Consider the following 18,173-nt stretch of genomic DNA (forward strand, 5'->3'; position numbering starts at 1 on the left):
TTCAAGGAGCTATAAACCTGCACTCCCTAGGACCTTACCATTAAGTGTATAAGTCCTGCTAAGATTTGCTTTCCCAAAATGCAGCACCTCACATTTATCTAAATTAAACTCCATCTGATCATTGTAATCTGAGGTAATCTTCTTCGCTGTCCACTACACCTCCAATTTTGGTGTCATCTGCAAACTTAGTAACTATACCTCTCATGCTCACATCCAAATCATTTCTATAAATGATGAAAAGTAGTGGACCCAGCACCGATCCTTGTGGCACTCCACTGGTCACAGGGGGGCCTCCAGTCTGAAAAACAACCCTCCACCACCACCCTCTGTCTTCTACCTTTGAGCCAGTTCTGTATCTAAATGGCTAGTTCTCCCTGTATTCCGTAAGATCTAACCTTGTTAACCAGTCTCCCATGAGGAAACCTTGTCGAACCGCTTATTCAAGTCCATATAGATAATTTCTACCACTGTGCCCTCATCAATCCTCTTTGTAACTTTTTCAAAAAACTCAATCAAGTTTGTGAGACATGATTTCCCACGCACAAAGTCATGTTGACTATCCTGAATCAGTCCTTGTCTTTCCAAATACATGTACATCCTGTCCCTCAGGATTCCCTCCAACAACTTGCCCACAATCGACGTCAGGCTCACTGGTCCGTAGTTCCCTGGCTTGTCCTTACCACCCTTCTTAAATAGTGGCACCTGGTTAGCCAACCTCCAGTTTTCCGGCACCTCACCTGTGACTATCGATGATACAAATATCTCAGCAAGAGGCCCAGCAATCACTTCCCTAGCTTCCCACAGAGTTCTAGAGTACACCTGATCAGGTCCTGGGGACTTATCCACTTTTATGTGCTTCAAGACATCCAGCATTTCCTCCTCTGTAATATGGACATTATTCAAGATATCACCATCTATTTCCCTATATTCTATATCTTCTATGTCCTTTTCCACAGTAAATACTGATGCAAAACATCTGCCCCACCTCCGCTCCACACAAAGCCACCTTACTGATCTTTGAGAGGCTGTATTCTCTCCCTGGTTATCCTTTTGTCCTTAATGTATTTGTAAAAACCCTTTGGATTCTCCTTAATTCTATTTGCCAAAGCTATCTCATATCCCCTTTTTGCCCTCCTGATTTCCTTCTAAGTATACTCCTACTGCCTTTATACTCTTCTAAGGATTCACTCGATCTATCCTGTCTATACCTTACATATGCTTCCTTCTTTTTCTTAACCAAACCCTCAATTTCTTTAGTCACCCAGCATTCCCTATACCTACCAGCCTTTCCTTTCACCCTAACAGGAATAATCTGTCTCTGGACTCTCGTTACCTCATTTCTAAAGGCTTCCCATTTTCCAGCCATTCCTTTACCTACGAACATCTGCTCCAAATTAGCTTTTGAAAGTTCTCGCCTAATACTGTCAAAATTGGCCTTTCTCCAATTTAGAACTTCAACTTTTAGATCTGGTCCATCCTTTTCCATCACTATTTTAAACTTAATAGAATTATGATCAATGGCCCTAAAGTGCTCCCCCACTGACCGCTCAGTCACCTGCCCTGCCTTATTTCCAAGAGTAGGTCAAGTTTTGCACCTTCTCTAATAGGTACATCCACATACTGAATCAGAAATTTGTCTTGTACACATTTAATAAATTCCTCTCCATCTAAACCCTTAACACTATGGCAGTCCCAGTTTATGTTTGCAAAGTTAAAATCCCCTACCATAACCACCCTATTATTCTTTCAGATAGCGGAGATCTCCTTACAAATTTGTTTCTCAATTTCCCTCTATTAGGTGTCTATAATCCAATCCCAATAACATGATCATCCCTTTCTTATTTCTCAATTCCAAATAACTTCCCTAGATGAACTTCCAGGAGTATCCTCCCTCAGCACAGCTGTCATGCTAGCCTTTAAATGCCACTCCCCCTCCTCTCTTGCCCCACTTTCTATCGTTTCTATAGCATGTGTGTCCTGAAGCATTAAACTGCCAATCCTGTCCATTCCTGAGCCATGTTTCTGTAATTGCTCTGATATCCCAGTCCCATGTTCCTAACCATGCCCTGGGTTTATCTGCCCTCCCTTGCATTGAAGTAAATGCAGTTTAATTTGTCTGTACTATCTTGGTCTTTGCTTTGTTCCTGCCTGCCCTGACTATTTGACTCACTTCTTTTCCCAACTGTACCAGTCTCAGATTGATCCTCACTATGTCCCTGGGTCTCGGTCTCCCTCCCGTTCCAACTCAGGTGCAATCCATCCTTCTCATACAAGTCACTTCTACCCCAGAAGAGATTCCAATGATCCAAAAAAGTGAACCCTTCTCCCATGTATTCATCTGCTCTATCCTCCTATACCTCCCCTCATTAGCTCGTAGCACTGGGAATAATCCAGATATTACTGCTCTCAAGGACGTCCTTTTTAAATTCCTGCCTAACTCTCTAACTTCCCTTCAGAATCTCAACCTTTTCCCTTCCTGTCATTGGTATCAATGCGTATAATGACCTCCTGCTGGCCCCCCCCTTTGAGAACATTCTCTGAGACATCCTTGATCCTGGCACCAGGGAAACAACACACCATTCTGATTTTTCACTGCTGGCCACAGAAATGTCTGTCTGTGCCTTGGACTAGAGAGTCCCCTAACACAAATCAATCTCTTGGAACCCGATGTACACCTCATTGCATTAGAGCCAGCCTCAATACAGAAACTTGGCTGTTTTGTGCTACGTTCCCCATAGAATCCATCAGACCCTATATTTTCCAAAACAATATACTTGTTTGAAACAGGGATAGCCACAGACGACTCCTGCATTACCTGCCTACCTCTCTTATCTTTCCTGGAGTTAACCCAAATATGTGACTGTATTTGCAAGAGTTGTGATCACTATCACTGAAATGTTCTCCCACCAAGAGATCTGACACCTGTTCTGGTTCGTCGCCAAGCACCAAATCCAGTACGGCCTCCTCTCTAGTCAGTCTATCCACATATTGAGTCAGGAATCCTTGCTGGATACACCTGACAAAAATTGCTCCATCCAAACAATTTGAATGAAGGCGGTCCCAATCAATATTATGGAAATTAAAGTCACCCATGACAACAACCCTGTTACTTTCCAAAATCTGCCTCCCAATCTGCTCCTCTGTTGCTACTGGGGGATCTTTTGAAAACTTCCAATAAAATAACTGCTCCTTTCCTATCTGACTTCCACCCATATGGACTCTGTGGACAAACCCTCCTCAACGATCTCCCTTGCTGCAGCTGTGATACTATCCTCGATTAGCAATGCCACTCCCCTACATGACTAACATGGTGTGCTAGCTTTTATTGGTAGAGGGATTGAGTTTCAGAGCCATGAGGTCATGTTGCAGTAATACAAAGCTCTGGTGCTGCCGCACTTGGCATATTGCGTACAGTTCTTGTCACCGCCTTATAGGAAGGATGTGAAAGGTTTGGAAAGGGTTCAGAGGAGATTTACAAGGATATTGCCTAGTAAAGAGGGAAGGTCTTATGTAGAAAGGCTGAGGAACTTGAGGCTGTTTTTGTTCAAGAGAGAAGGTTGAGAGGTGACAAGACGTACAAGATAATCAGAGGGTTAGATAGGGTAGACAGTGAGAGTCTTTTTCCACAGATGGTGATGGCTAGCACAAGGGGACATAGCTTTAAATTGAGGGGTGATAGATATTGGACAGATGTCAGAGGTTGTTTCTTTACTCAGAGAGTAGGAGGGGTATGGAACGCCCTGCCTGCAACAGTAGCAGACCCGTTATCTTTAATGGCATTTAAATAGTCGTTAGATAAACATATGGATGAAAATGTAATAGTGTAGGTTAGATGGGCTTCATATTGGTTCCACAGGTTGTGCAACATCGAGGGCCAAAGGCCTGTACTGCAGCATCATGGCGAGGGGGAGCGGTAGGTTCCCTATTCTACTTAGACTTGTTGTATGAGGTTTCATCATCTACCGTTCCTACTTCAGTTGCAGTTATATGAATCATGAAAATAGATCCTTTGGCCCAGCTCGCCCATGCCAACCAGTATTCCTAGGCTGAACTAGTTCCATTTGCTGGTGTTTGGCCACTATCCCTACAAAACCTTTCCTACATCCATGTACTTGTCCAAATGTCTTTTAAATTGTTGTAATTGTTTCCACATCTACCACTCCCTCTGGTAGATTGTTCCATATACACACCATCGTGTGTGTGAAAAAGGTGCCCTCATGTCTCTTTTAAATCCTTCTCCTCTCATCTTAAACTTATATCCACTAGTTTTGGACTCCCCTAACCTGGGGAAAAGACCTTGGCTATTCATCTTATGTCTGCATGTCATTAAGGTCATCCCTCAACTTCCTACATTCCACGGAAAATATTCCCAGCTGATCCAGCCTCTCCTTATAACTCAAACTTCCAGTCTTGGTAATCCTGGTAAATCTTTTTTGCACCCTTTCCAGTTTGATAACATCCTTTCTACATCAGGGCAAGCAGAATTGTACACAACACTCTAAATTTCTTAACCAATGTCTTATACAGCTGGAACATGACTTCCCAACTTCCATACTCAATGCTCTTACAGATGAAGGCAGGCATGTCAAACGCCTGCCTTCCCAACTACCTGTGATACTACTTGCAAGGAACTACACATCTGCACTCTGGTTCAACAACACTCCCCAGGGCCCTAACGTGAACTGTGTAAGTACTGCCCTGGTTAGTCTCACCAACACCTCACAGTTATCTGAATTAAAATGTTATCGCCATTCATCGGCCCACTTGCCCAGTTGATCAACGCTCCATTGTACTCTCAGATTACCTTTTTCACTATCTACTATGCCACCAATTTTGAAGTCCTCAGCAAACGTATTAACCGTGTCTCCTAAATTCTCATCCAAATTATTTAAATAAATGACAAACAACAGTGAACCCAGCACCGATCCTTGTGGCACACAACTGATCACAGGCCTCTAGTCTGAAAATCAACCCTCTACAACCACCCTCTGTCTCCTAATGTCAAGCCAATTTTGTATCCAATTGACTAGCTCTCTCTGGATCCCATGTGATCTAACCTTTCGAACCAGTCTAGTATGCAGTACCTTGTCAAAAGCCTTGCTAAAGTCCAGTAGATAATGTCTACTGCACTGTCCTCATGTATTTTCTTGGTCACCTCTTCAAAAAATGCACTCAATTTGAGAGATACGATTTCTCATGCACAAAGCCATGCTAACTATCCCTAATCAGTCCTTGCCTTTCCAAATGCATGTAAAATCTCTCAGAATCCCCTTCACCAACTTACCCATAACTAACCTTAGGCTCACTGGTCTGTAGTTTTCTGGCTTTTCCTTACAACCTTTCTTAAATAAGTAATGGCACAACATTAGCCACCCTCCACTTGTCCGGCACCTCACCGTGACTGTTGATGATACAAATATCCCAGCGAGGGGCACAATTTCTTCCACAGCTTTCCATAATGTCCTAGGACACACTTGATCAGGTCACAGGGATTTATCTACCTTTATGCATTGTAAGACCCCCAGCACTCCCTCTTCTGTAATCTGTATGCTGATTCTAAACTCTCGTTATCTCACTTTTGAGAGCTTCCCACTTGCCAGATGTCCCTTTACCTGTTGACAGCCTTCCTCAGTCAGCTTTTGAAAGGTCCTGTCTAACACTATTAAAAATGGCTTGCCCGAGCTTAGAACTGAACTTGTGGGCCAGGCCTATCTTTATCTATAACTTTTCCAAGACACTGTTCACTCCCCTACATTCTCGAGCTTCCGTGTCTTTCGCCACAGTAAATACTGATGATAAATATTCGTTAAGAATCTTGCCCATCTCCTGTGGCTCCACACGTTGATGACCCTGCTGATCTTTAAGGGGCCCTATTCTCTCCCTAGTTACTTTCTTTTCCTTAATATACTGTAGAATCTCTTTAGATTCACCTTTAACTTATCTGCCAAAGCTATCTCATGTCCCCTTTTTGCCTTCCTGATTTCCCTCTTAAGTTTATTCCTATATCCCCTATTATCCACAAGGGATTCATTTGACCCCAGTTACCTTTTGCTGACATATGTCTCCTTTTTCTTGATCAGAGCCTCACTATCTCAAGTCATCCAGTGTTCCTATTCCTGCCTGCCTTGCTCTTCACACTTATAGGAATATGCTGATTCTAAACTCTCGTTATCTCACTTTTGAGAGCTTCCCACTTGCCAGATGTCCCTTTACCTGTTGACAGCCTTCCTCAGTCAGCTTTTGAAAGGTCCTGTCTAACACTATTAAAAATGGCTTGCCCGAGCTTAGAACTGAACTTGTGGGCCAGGCCTATCTTTATCTATAACTATTTTAAAACTAATAGAATTATAGTCACTGGTCCCAAAGTACTCCCTCACTAACACCTCAGTCACTTATGTTGGCTTATTTCCCAAAACAATTCCTGATGAAGGGCTTAAGGCCGAAAAGTCGATTCTCCTGCTCCTCGATGCTGCCTGACATGCCGTGCTTTTCCAGCACTACATCTCGACTTTGAGCTCCAGCATCTGCAGTCCTCACTTTCTCTTCCTTATTTCCCAAAAGGAGTCAAACAACTGCTTTTGTTTATTACCAATAATTTTATACAAGATAATGTTCCAAGAAAGAAATAATGATGATGTTCCTATGAATTTTCTTGAGTTGCTTGCAGTAATGTTGCTGGGAAAGTTCTTTCACAAATGGTAATAAGTGCACCCTATAGTGAGTGGTCCACTTTTATTTAAAGTAAAAGAACTGTTTTGCTTATTGCTTTTGAGGTGGCAACTAGTGTATTGTAGTAACTTTTAGAGACTTATTTATCTTACCTTTACACCAATAGCAATGACAAGGTGCTTTGGAAGCTCTGGGTTGTCAAAGCAAAACTGACATTTCTCCATGCGGCTTGCTAATCTCTTGTGCTCAAGAATAGCTTTATTTCGTTGCCTTTCATCATCTTGGCCTGATTGGTCTTCTCTGGCTGCTTTTGACACAAACATGTCATCCAATGTATAGTTGTCTCTATCTATCTTCTCCAGAAACTGTAAAAAAAGATCAATTGAGCAGTTTTAAAATATTTGAAATAATTGCTGAAATAAAAGTGAATGATGGTCAAATTAACTTTTGCCTTTGACCATTATGCCCATAAACAACAATGGCAAGAGGTACAAGCATACGTTGCTTTACAAACTACAGAAGAGTTTTTGACTATTCTTGAACTGTAGCTTTGTCGGTGTCACTGTCATTGTGGCTCACATTCTAAAGCAACTCCAGAAAAAGCGGGGTCAACATCCAGGCCTTACTTAAACTATGTCAAGCTATATTATCCTCCCTTATAGGCTGTGTTGAATATGTTCTTCCCTTCAGACAATATTGATATTTAAATTTTAACTTCAGTTTTTTACTAACTGAAACCAATGCTTAGTTGAGGTGCTGGCGTCGTCATCCTTCAGCCAGTGGTTGAATTATTGAGGATGATATACTGTGAAATTTAGGAGCTTAACAACTTGCAATTCAGCAACCCTAGCATTCATTCGCTGGAAAGATCAATCTTAGTTTTGTAACAATTTATATGTGTTATAGAATTGAATCACTGAATAGATTAGATACAACTGCATCATGACAGCTGTGAATGTGTGTGTAAGGAACTGTGCCTCTTGTTATAACTGAGCTAAGTATTTAATTTTTTTTAAAAAATGAAATAATTGCGGATGCTGAACCCTGACTTCTGAAGAAGGGTCACTGGACCTGAAACATTAAGTCTGATTTCTCTCCACAGATGCTGCCAGGCCTGCTAAGTTTTTCCAGTAATTTCTGTGCTTGCTATGTATTTATTATATGGAAGCCCATGTTTTGCACTGATCAACTACTGTAGAGACTGCTAACTATTTAAACATATGAACAAGGAACAAGAGTAGACTATTCGGCTCTTCAAACCTGCCCCACAATACAACAAGATCACAGTTGATCTGATTTTAATCTCAATAGAGGGAATGTCAAAGTAGGGAAGTGTTGCTGCAGTAATATAGGGCTTTGGTGAGGTCACACCAAGAATACTGTGCAGAGTTTTGAATACTTGGAAAAAAAAATTACATTAGCAGTTCAGAGAAGATTCATTCAACTCAATTCTGGGCTGAAAGCCTTATCTTATTAAATAACATTAAATAGTTTGGACTGATGCAATTAGAACAAAGAGCAGTACAGCTCAGGAACAGACCCTTTGGCCCATGATGTCTGTACCGATCACGATGCCATTCTAAACTAACCCCAACCACCTGCACATGGTCTGTATCCCTTCATCCCTGCCTGTTCATGTGTCTGTCAAAATGCCTCTGAAATGTTGTAGTAGTATTTGCTGAGATAAGAAAATTAGCATTAAGGCGATTTACCTGAATGCTTGTAGCATTCGTAACAAAGTAGATGAGTTAACGGCAGAAATCATCGTGAATGATTATGATGTGGTAAGCGTCACAGAGATGTGGTTGCAAGGGATTCAGGACTGGCAGTTAAACATCCAAGGATTTATCTAAAAGACAGGGAAGTGGGCAGAGGGGGCTGGGTTGCCTTGTTAGTTTAGAATGAAATTAAATCTATGGCGTCAGGTGTGTGTGTGTCATATAAAGTGGCCAAAAGCACTGGGAAATTAGAAGATTAGGAATATTACTAAAACAAACAGAGGATAACAAAGAGAAATCAGGAAGGAGAGGATCAAATATAGAACATAGAACATAGAAGAATACAGCGCAGTACAGGCCCTTGGGCCCTCGATGTTGCGCCGATCCGGGTAACAAACCAGAGACAACAACTCTGTTTGTTCTAACTCCAAGCTTCCAACCTATGAAGGTAGGCTAACCAGTAATATTAGAAATCATAGTAAAAGTTTCTTTCAATACATAAGAACCAAATGAGAGGCAAAAATAGGCATTAGGCTGCTCCAAGTTTAGTGCTGGGAGATAAGGAAAAAACTGAAGAACTTAACAAGTACTTTGCGTCAGTCTTCACAATGGAAGACATGAGTAATATCCCAACAATTAAGGAGAGTCGGGCAGATTTAGGTATGGTAGCCATTACAAAAGAGAAAGCGCTAGAAAAGCTAAAAGGTCTAAAAATTGATAAATCTCCTGGCCGCGATGGAGTACATCCTAGATTTCTGAGGGAGGTGGCTGAGGAAATAGCGGAGGCATTTGTTGTGATCTTTCAAAAGTCACTGGAGTCAGGGAAAGTCATGGATGATTGGAAAATCGTTGTTGTAACCCCCTTGTTCGAGAAAGGATCAAGACAAAAGATGAAAAGTTATAAGCCGATTAGCCTAACCATGGTTGTAGGTAAAATTCCAGAATCCATCGTTAAGGATGAGATTTCTAAATTCTTGGAAGTGCAGGGTCGGTTTAGAACAAGTCAGCATGGATTTAGTAAGGGGAGATTGTGCCTGACAAACCTGTTAGAATTCTTTGAAGAGGTAACAAGTAGGCTAAACCAGGGAAATCCAGTGCATGTTATCTATCTAGACTTCCAAAATGCCTTTGATAAGGTGCCTCATGGGAGGCTGCTGAATAAGCTAAGGGCCCATAATGTTCGAGTTGAGCTTCTGGCATGGATTGAGGATTGGCTGTCTGACAGAAGACAGCGAGTTGGAATAAAAGATTCGTTTTCAGAATGGCAGGGTTCAGTGTTGGGGTCGCAGCTGTTCACTTTATATATCAATTATCTGGATTAAGGGACTTGGGGCAATCTGGCCAAGTTTGCCGCTGATATGAAGTTAGGTGGACAGGCAGGTAGTACTGAGGAGGTGGGGAGGCTGCAGAAAGATTTACACAGTTTAGGAGAGTGGTCAAGGAAATGGCTGATGAAATTCAACGTGAGTAAGTGCGAGGTCTTGAATTTTAGAAAAAAAATACAGGCATTACCAATTTTCTAAATGGTGAGAAAAATCATAAAGCTAAAGTACAAAGGGATCTGGGAGAGCTAGTACAGGATTCTCTAAAGGTTAACTTGCAGGTTGAATCTGTTATTAAGAAAGCGAATGTAATGTTGAGGGTTGGAATAAAGAAACAGCGATGCTCTTCTAAGACTTTATAAAGCTCTAGTTAGGTCCCATTTAGAATACTGTGTCCAATTTTGGGCCCCACATCTCAGGAAGGACATACTGGTACTGGAGCGATTCCAGTGGCGGTTCACATGGATTACCCATGGAATAGTAGGCCTAACATACGATGAATGGCTGAGGATCCTGGGATTGTATTCATTACAATCTAGAAGGTTGAGGGGAGATCTAATAAAAACTTACAAGATAATGCACGGCTTAGAAAGGGTGGACGCTGGGAAGTTGTTTCCGTTAGGCGGGGAGACTAGGACCCGTGGGGACAGCCTTAGAATTAGAGGGGGTCAATTTAGAATGGAAATGAAGAGACATTGCTTCAGCCAGAGTGTGGTGGGCCTGTGGAATGCATTGCCACAGAGCACAGTGGAGGCTAGGATGTTAAATGTCTTCAAGGCAGAGACTGATAAATTCTTGTTCTTGCAAGGAATTAAGGGCTACTGGGAGAGTGAAGGTAAGTGGAGTTGAAATGCCCATCAGCCATGATTAAATGATGGAGTGGACTCGATGGGCTTAATGGCCTTTCCTCCACTCCTATATCTTATGGTCTTCTGCCACCTCCACTGACAGCACAATCCAGGTATCTATGACCCTGTGTGTAAAAAACTTGCCTTGCACATTTACTTTAAACCTTTCCTGTTTACTTTATACCGATTCTCCCTAATATTTGACATTTCCACCCTGGGAAACATACTTCGACTTAGAAAGAGAATTATTTTATTGAAACAAAAGATCCTGAGGATTTATTGGGTGGATACCTGAAGAAAGATTCCTCTTGTGGAGGAGACTGGAATGACAGGACACAGTTCAAGAAAAAGGGGGTTTTTCCTCTTAAGACAGAAGCAAAGATAACTTTTTTTCTTTCAGACGGTGGTTAGTCTGTGGTATTCTCTTCCCTAGACAGTAGTAGAGACTAGGTCAATTAATTTATTAAATATTGAGTTCAGTAAATTTTTGATAGACAAGGGACATAAGGTTACAGAGGGGTAGGCAGGAAAGTGGAGCTAAGATCTCAACCAGATTAGCCGTGATCTTATCCAATGGTGGAGCTGGGTTGAAGGGTTAAATAGCTCTTGACATTAAGTCCCATGTTCCTTTGAAATTCTGCTCTACCTAATAGATCCATCCAGAATAACCAAAAATTCCTTATGTTGCAGATTCCACTTAGCTTGCAAACAGTTCTACGGGTTTAGCTTTTCTGTTCTACTATAGGTGGCTAGTGAATGTGTTGATTAAACTATGTCAAATGCCATCGTATCTGACATCACTTCCCAAATTTTCCTTTAATTAATGTAAATGAATAATCTGCTTTAATTTAAGAAGCTTTTCATTGTATTTGTTTCTAGGGAATTTATCTCCCTTTATAACAGAGATTGACTCAGACACAACTATTCAAAGCTGAGAAACCCCAAATTTCTCAAGTCTTTTTAAATTTTCGGCATTGAAGACTCAGGAAAAAAGGATTTTGGTCCCTTTTTGCACTACTTAAAAGACTTAAAGTTCTCTGTTCTGAATCGGATACAGAATTCATAATAAATTTTATTCAGTAAGAAGTTAAACTGATTAGTTATCAGACAAGTAAAATTCAAAATATAATTAGTCTAAATTATATTCAACAATTATTAAAATGATTAATTTAACTTAACAAAATGCTTACTTTTTTAAAAAAAATAATTCAGCATCATTTATTACATTTGAATTTTATTATGTATAATAATTTGCACGTCCAATCATTGTTCTTTGAAACTGTATGTCAAGAAGTGGAAACAACTCCATGTTCCATCATAAGTGTTGTGCAAACTAAAGATGACACAGAATATTGTTAAAAAATGATGTGAAAGAGAATTTTGAGAAGCAGTTCAAGAATACAAATGAATCTGCTCTCAAATGATTCATTCCATAACATTATACATCGGTGTACTGTTAGAACCCTCACTGATTTATTTCTTTTTGTTTGACACTGTGAGCTGAGAGTGGAAGGTGCCCTTTGGACTGTGAGGAATAGCTTGTTTTAAAAATACAACAAAAGACAGTTATTTTGTTATTATGAGGCCAGGTTTGGATGTTAATTGCAAGTTTATGCTTGTTCGCAGAATGTTCTATAAGTATTTCATTTCAGAAAGGCCTTATGCTCTACAAAATAGATGGTAAATATGAAATGTTTCCTGGCCCTCCATGGGCAATCTGGCAGGAAGAGGCAAGAGCTTGAACTGGATTCTGGACTGTGTTTAAATCAGAAGGATTATGCCTGCGAAAGCTACAGGACAGATTTAACTGCTCCCTGGTTCCCCTCTCATTATCAACTTAATGAAAATTCAGAGACTACAATCTCAGATATAAGAATTCCCCAGAGCCTACTGGAAGCTATCTGCATGCATTGCTGTCTTCAGAAACCCAGCAAGACATATATGCCCGTGAGATTACTGCTCAAGTGAGCTGACCAGTTAAATCTCATTTATTTATTTTTTTCTTTTGATTTTTTCCTTAATTGTTTGTTTGTGGCTTTGCAAGACTGGGGAACGAGAATCAAAGAAGATTGGGTTTACATCATAGACATTAACTAGATACTTTGTTGCTCAACTGTGCTCTGCTAAAGCGACAGTATTATTAATAAACCATTTAAATCTTGTATTTAAGCCATTAACCTGGTGCCAGGTATCGATTATTGGTGCTGGTTATTCAAAAATATCGAGTTGGGAATCATTATCGTCAGCTTTGAGGGCCTTTGAATGTTTTAGCTTCACTGTGTTGCAAATATAGAGATAGGACGGCTGATTTGATTTTGTTGACTGTCTCAGTGTTGTAACAGTACTCGATAACTGCTTATAATGAACAAATTAGGTGTATAAACAGGTGCATCATAATTAATTTGCAATATATTCTTGCCCAAGTTTCCTCATACGGAGTTTTTACAAAGTTGTGTGTTCCATAAAGAACATTTTCAGAGAATCATAGAATTGTTACAGCAAAGGGACCATTCGACCATTGTGTCTGCACTGTTCCTCCAAATAAGTTGCTCTCCGTGTATTTTTTAAAAATATATTTTTTAAAGTTGGGTTACTTAAACATACACGTTTAACCTCATCTGTGTTAGCAATAAGATACCACAATATGCCTCAGAATCGGCATGTTGGTGGAAAGAAAAAAAGTAAGGTTCCTATTACAGATTGTTATCCAGCTAGAAAGTCAGTGCGACTATCAAGGAGGACAATAACTGGACTTACTTTGTCATGTTCTCCAAACTTCAGTAATTCATTAATACCCATAACCTACACTTATATATCAAATATTATCAAATTAAGGTGCAGTTCTGGCAGTTTACTATCACATGTGGATTCCTAAGGCTACAAGATTTTATTTATTTAGGAGGATGGAAATAAAGAGAGACAGATGTTTTCCCCCCATCTCTGGATCTTCCATTTGACTCAAAGAATGGCAGATTGTTGATTTTTCTGTGTCAATGCATTTTATAACCAATATTTGAGTCTTGTGTGAAAGCACCTGGCACCTGAATGGAAGAAAAGTAAATCTGAAATACCAACATGTGCAGAGTGTGGGTGGAACCAATTATTTTATGTCATTTAATGGAGGTGTTTAAAATTATTAGTTTCCATCATGACATTAATGCCATAGAAAATTAGAACACCAAGGCACTACATTACGCCAGTTTCATCTGTGAAACGAAGCTAATAAACCATTTTGCATGATTTAATTAAGATCACTTACAACTAACCTAGCAGAGAATCTCCAAGACAAACATTCTGGCATTTTACCAAAGACTATTTTTATTCAAGGACATGACTACAGATGAGTAAAATTAAATTAAGACAGAATCACTACTTGAAGCTAATCATTTCACATGATTAACTCATTAAAAAAAACCCTTCAATGGAGATACAATTATTACTTTATTGTATTTTAGCAAGGCAGAACATTTTACTTAATTTGAAACTCATATCCTATACATAATTTTTACATACAGCACAAAAAACTAAAAAAAATTGATTTGGCACTGATGGAAATAATTAGTAATTTGCCACTTTTGTCCTAAAATTACCAACCCTAGGAAAATTCTTGAATAAAAGTGCTCATTTCACTAATGTGTATGCAGAAATTACATTTACTGACTAATTTACTTTACAACAATAGACTATTAGAAAGGATTATGCATTGGCACAGTCCAGTTAAGTTTCAATGCCCTTCCAATATTATTTAATATTTGAAGAATGACTTTCCACAACTACCTTCATAAGTCAGTGAATTATTAGACCATAAATGTCATTTAAGCAATAAGATAATGCTAGTGGTCTTAAAATATAGCCATTAAAAAAAGGATGATTTAAGCAAAAAAAATTCTCAGAAAGCTCAGCAATGATTAGGATCCTAACTAATAAATCCATAACAATGTAAATTGAAATTACTAAGACAAAAATTAAAAAGGTAGCACAATTGCAAATTCATTCCGCAACATTGCTCTGTTAAAAGATAAATTTTAGTCATTAGTAATCAATAGTATGTGTGTTTTGGCATTCTAAAGACTTCATTATACCGTAAATATAACAGCAGAATAATTACTTTTTTAAATTAAGTGATGGCCAGAGTCTATTTCTTTAGAGAACTGGGTTTGGAATATAAGAGCTTAAAGTTTTGCTATTATTACAGAAATGGAGTGCCATAACAGTTTTAATCTACTTATACATATATTTCCATTACAGGGATGGAACAAAGGTTTATTAGATTGATTTCTGGGATGAGAGAGTTAGTATGCAAGAAAGACTCAGTAGAGGTCAGTAAGGAGTGTGGTCAGTTTTAGAGAGATTTGGCCTGTGTAAGACAAAGGCTGAGAATATATCTGGGAATTTGGTTCAAATTGAGAACTTGGTGCAGAGGGGGAAAGAAGTGCTTTAAGTAAGGTTCACTGATAAAAGTATTATCTCCAGAAGTCAGTGGGACAGGTTAAAAGGCGTGGCTCGAGAGGTCACTTTCAGTGAAACCAATGGCAGAGTGATGTCTCAAAGCACGGCGTAACTGGAGTACAAGGCATGTAGCTGATTGGTGAATAGTTCTAGTCTTTAAAGTAAAAATGAGGTACTCAGTTTATGGTTAAGTTGCTACTTGTTTCTTCCCATTTCTTAAGAATTGCTTAATGGAAAAGATAATTAATTGCAATGAAATGTAAAGAATGAGGCATTGCATAACTGTAAAGAGTAGTGATACTACAATAATTAATCAAGAAGAAAAATAAATTATGATAATGATGGCAGGATAGGTGATATGCTGCTGCTGTAGGATGTGGCAACTCACAAATGAACCCATTGTAAATGTCGACAGCTTGAGGAATTTTGAAGCCAAGATGCGATGATGGAGTCTGAGAAACAGAAGGGAGGGGGCATGTTAGCTGGACATCTTGATCCAGGAGGCAAGTCACATCCCTCAGATTAGGGAATGTAAATTTGGTTTGTGATCACAAGCAGAAGGGTGTGACTACAAGTAAGGCAGATATGAGGACAAGGATAGCACTTGAAGAACCTTGGTCCTTTAAACTGCTCAACAGTTACAAGGTTCTTGCAAGCTGTGTGGACAAGAGTGGGGACTCTGGGGATGATGAGCAAACTAACCATGGCTCTGTGGTGCAGGGAATGATTCATTAGAGGGTAGGAAATAGGAATATAGTAGGGATTGGGCACAGTATAATTACTGTCTTAGATACTGTTCTCTGTAGCAGTGTGATTGAGTTCCAAAGACAGTCTTGCCTGCCGAATGTCATGGTTAACAATACCTTCTCAGGGTTGAAGAGAAACATGGAGTCAGAGGGGAGGCATCCAACTGTAATTGTCCACAATGGAGTCAGACTAGAAAGGAGGTTCCATTGAAAAGAAAACCTGAACAGTTAGGAGCTCAAAACACCAGAAATTCCAAGTTAATAATCTTGGGATTACTGTATGATCCATGGGCAAACTAGGTTATGGTAATTAAAGTCAAGGAGTTACATACATCACTTGAAGGCTGGTGTTGGAGGAATGAGTTACAGTTGCTATGACACTGGATCTAGTATGGTGCAGAAGGGAGCTGTTCTGGGGATGAGATTCACTTGAAGCATACTGGGATCGGTATCAGGACGAAGAACTAGGTTTGCAGAGAGTATTTTAAACTAAATAGAGAAAGGAAGGGACCTGAACAGGAGTTACACAGGCTTGTAAAGCAAAAGGATACAGCAGCATTGGAGGTCAGCTATTTAGATACTAATACCCAGAGAGGAATAAGAAGAGACAGTGTAGGGACACTAACTAACAGCAGCAAGCAGGGTCAAATTATGAAAAAAGTGGCAAAAAAGCAAAATTACTGGCTCCTAAATGCATGTAATATTTGGAACAAAATCAATGAAACAACAGCACACAAAGGTTAATGGATATAATTTAGCTAATATGGAGGCATAGTTTCAAGATCATTAATGCTGGACACTCAACATTCATGGATATGTGGCATTTCAAAAGAATAGATAGGAAGAAAAGCATGGTTTGGTAGCTTTGTTAGTATGTGATGGAATACATGATAGCAAGAAATGATCTTGGATCATAAAATCCATATGAGTAGAGATAAGAAATAACAGAGAAGAAAAAGACATTGGTGGAAGTTGCCTGTTGTTTCCTAACAGTAACTAAACTGTATAACAAGGAATAACTTAGGAGATAATCGGGCTACGTAAAAGAAGTAGATTAATCATAGGTGTCTTGAATATGTAGATAGGGAAAATCAAATTGGCAGAGATAGACAAGAGAAAGAATTAATAGACTATATGTGAGATAGTTTCCGAGAACAATATGTCATGAATGCAAACAGGTATCAGGCTACTTTGGATATGGTAATGTGTAATGAGACAGATGTAACAAATAATTTCAGAGTAAGAAATCCTCAAAAAGACAGTGACTATAACTTGGAAGAATTTAGCAATCATTCCAAGATTGTAAAACTTATGTCAGAAGCAACTTTGCTAAACATAAGCAAGGTAATTACAACTGAATCAGGGCAGAGTTGGCTAGAGGGGATTGGGAAAGGGGTTTACTAAAAAAGACATTTGATAAACAATTGCAAATATTTAAGAAAATAGTTCATGTATAAAGACCAATATGCCATGTGGAATGATGGGTTGCATCCTAAGAAATGAAAGGAAAATACTAGAGATAGTAGATGTACTGGTAGTAATTTCTGAGAATCCCTAAATTGTGGAAAAATCCCAGGGTATTGAAAAACTGCAGATGTAAAATCCCTATTTGAAAAGGGAGGGAGACAAAAAACATGGGACTATAGGCTATAGGCTAGTTAGTTTAACATCTCTGAGTTGGAAAATGCTTGAGAATATTATAAAAGATGTAAGCACAGAACTTTTAAAAATACATAACATAATCAAGCAGAGTTAGCATGGCTTCACGAATGGCAATCACACCCTCCAAATTTATTGCAATTCTTTGAGGAGATAACAACAGAATAGATAAAGGGGAACTTGTAGGTACAATATATTTGGATTCCCAAAATGTATTCCACATGATATTAAAACTCTGCTCAATATGAAAATAACCCATAATGTTGGAGTAATATGTTAGCATGGATAGAGAATTGGTTAAACAACAGAAGAAAGTGAGGACTGCAGATGCTGGAGATCAGAGTTGAAAATGTGTTGCTGGAAAAGCGCAGCAGGTCAGGCAGCATCCTGAAGGGCTCATGCCCGAAACGTCGATTCTCCTGCTCTTCGGATGCTGCCTGACCTTCTGCGCTTTTCCAGCAACACATTTTCAGCTCTAAACAACAGAAGAGTTAGTTTGAGGGCATATTTTCAGGACGGCAAACAGTAACTTGCAGAATATCACAAGGATCAGTGCTGGAGTCACAATTATTTACAATATATAGATTAATAATTTGCATGAGGGATTGAAAAGTTGTGGGATGACACAAAAATAAGTGGGAAAACTAATGACAAGGAAGACACAGGGTGTGCAAAGGGAAATAAATAGGTTAAGTGAGCAGGCAAAAAACTTGGCAGATAGAACATAATGTGGGAAAACGTGAGGCTATGCACTTCAGAAGG

At 39.3% G+C, this 18,173-nt stretch overlaps 1 protein-coding gene across 3 annotated transcripts in view; it reads right to left on the reverse strand.

Moving 5' to 3' along the window:
• cwf19l2 (CWF19 like cell cycle control factor 2) overlaps positions 1–18,173 on the reverse strand; it is a 137,794-nt gene that overhangs the window by 23,598 nt on the left and 96,023 nt on the right. For all 3 annotated transcript variants that reach the window (XM_043691833.1, XM_043691831.1, XM_043691830.1), the window contains exon 13: positions 6,822–7,034. In XM_043691833.1, coding sequence (XP_043547768.1) covers positions 6,822–7,034 — 213 coding nt within the window. The remainder of the gene's footprint in view (positions 1–6,821; positions 7,035–18,173) is intronic.

Source organism: Chiloscyllium plagiosum, chromosome 6 (genome assembly GCF_004010195.1).
Source record: "Chiloscyllium plagiosum isolate BGI_BamShark_2017 chromosome 6, ASM401019v2, whole genome shotgun sequence".
NCBI lineage: Eukaryota > Metazoa > Chordata > Chondrichthyes > Orectolobiformes > Hemiscylliidae > Chiloscyllium > Chiloscyllium plagiosum.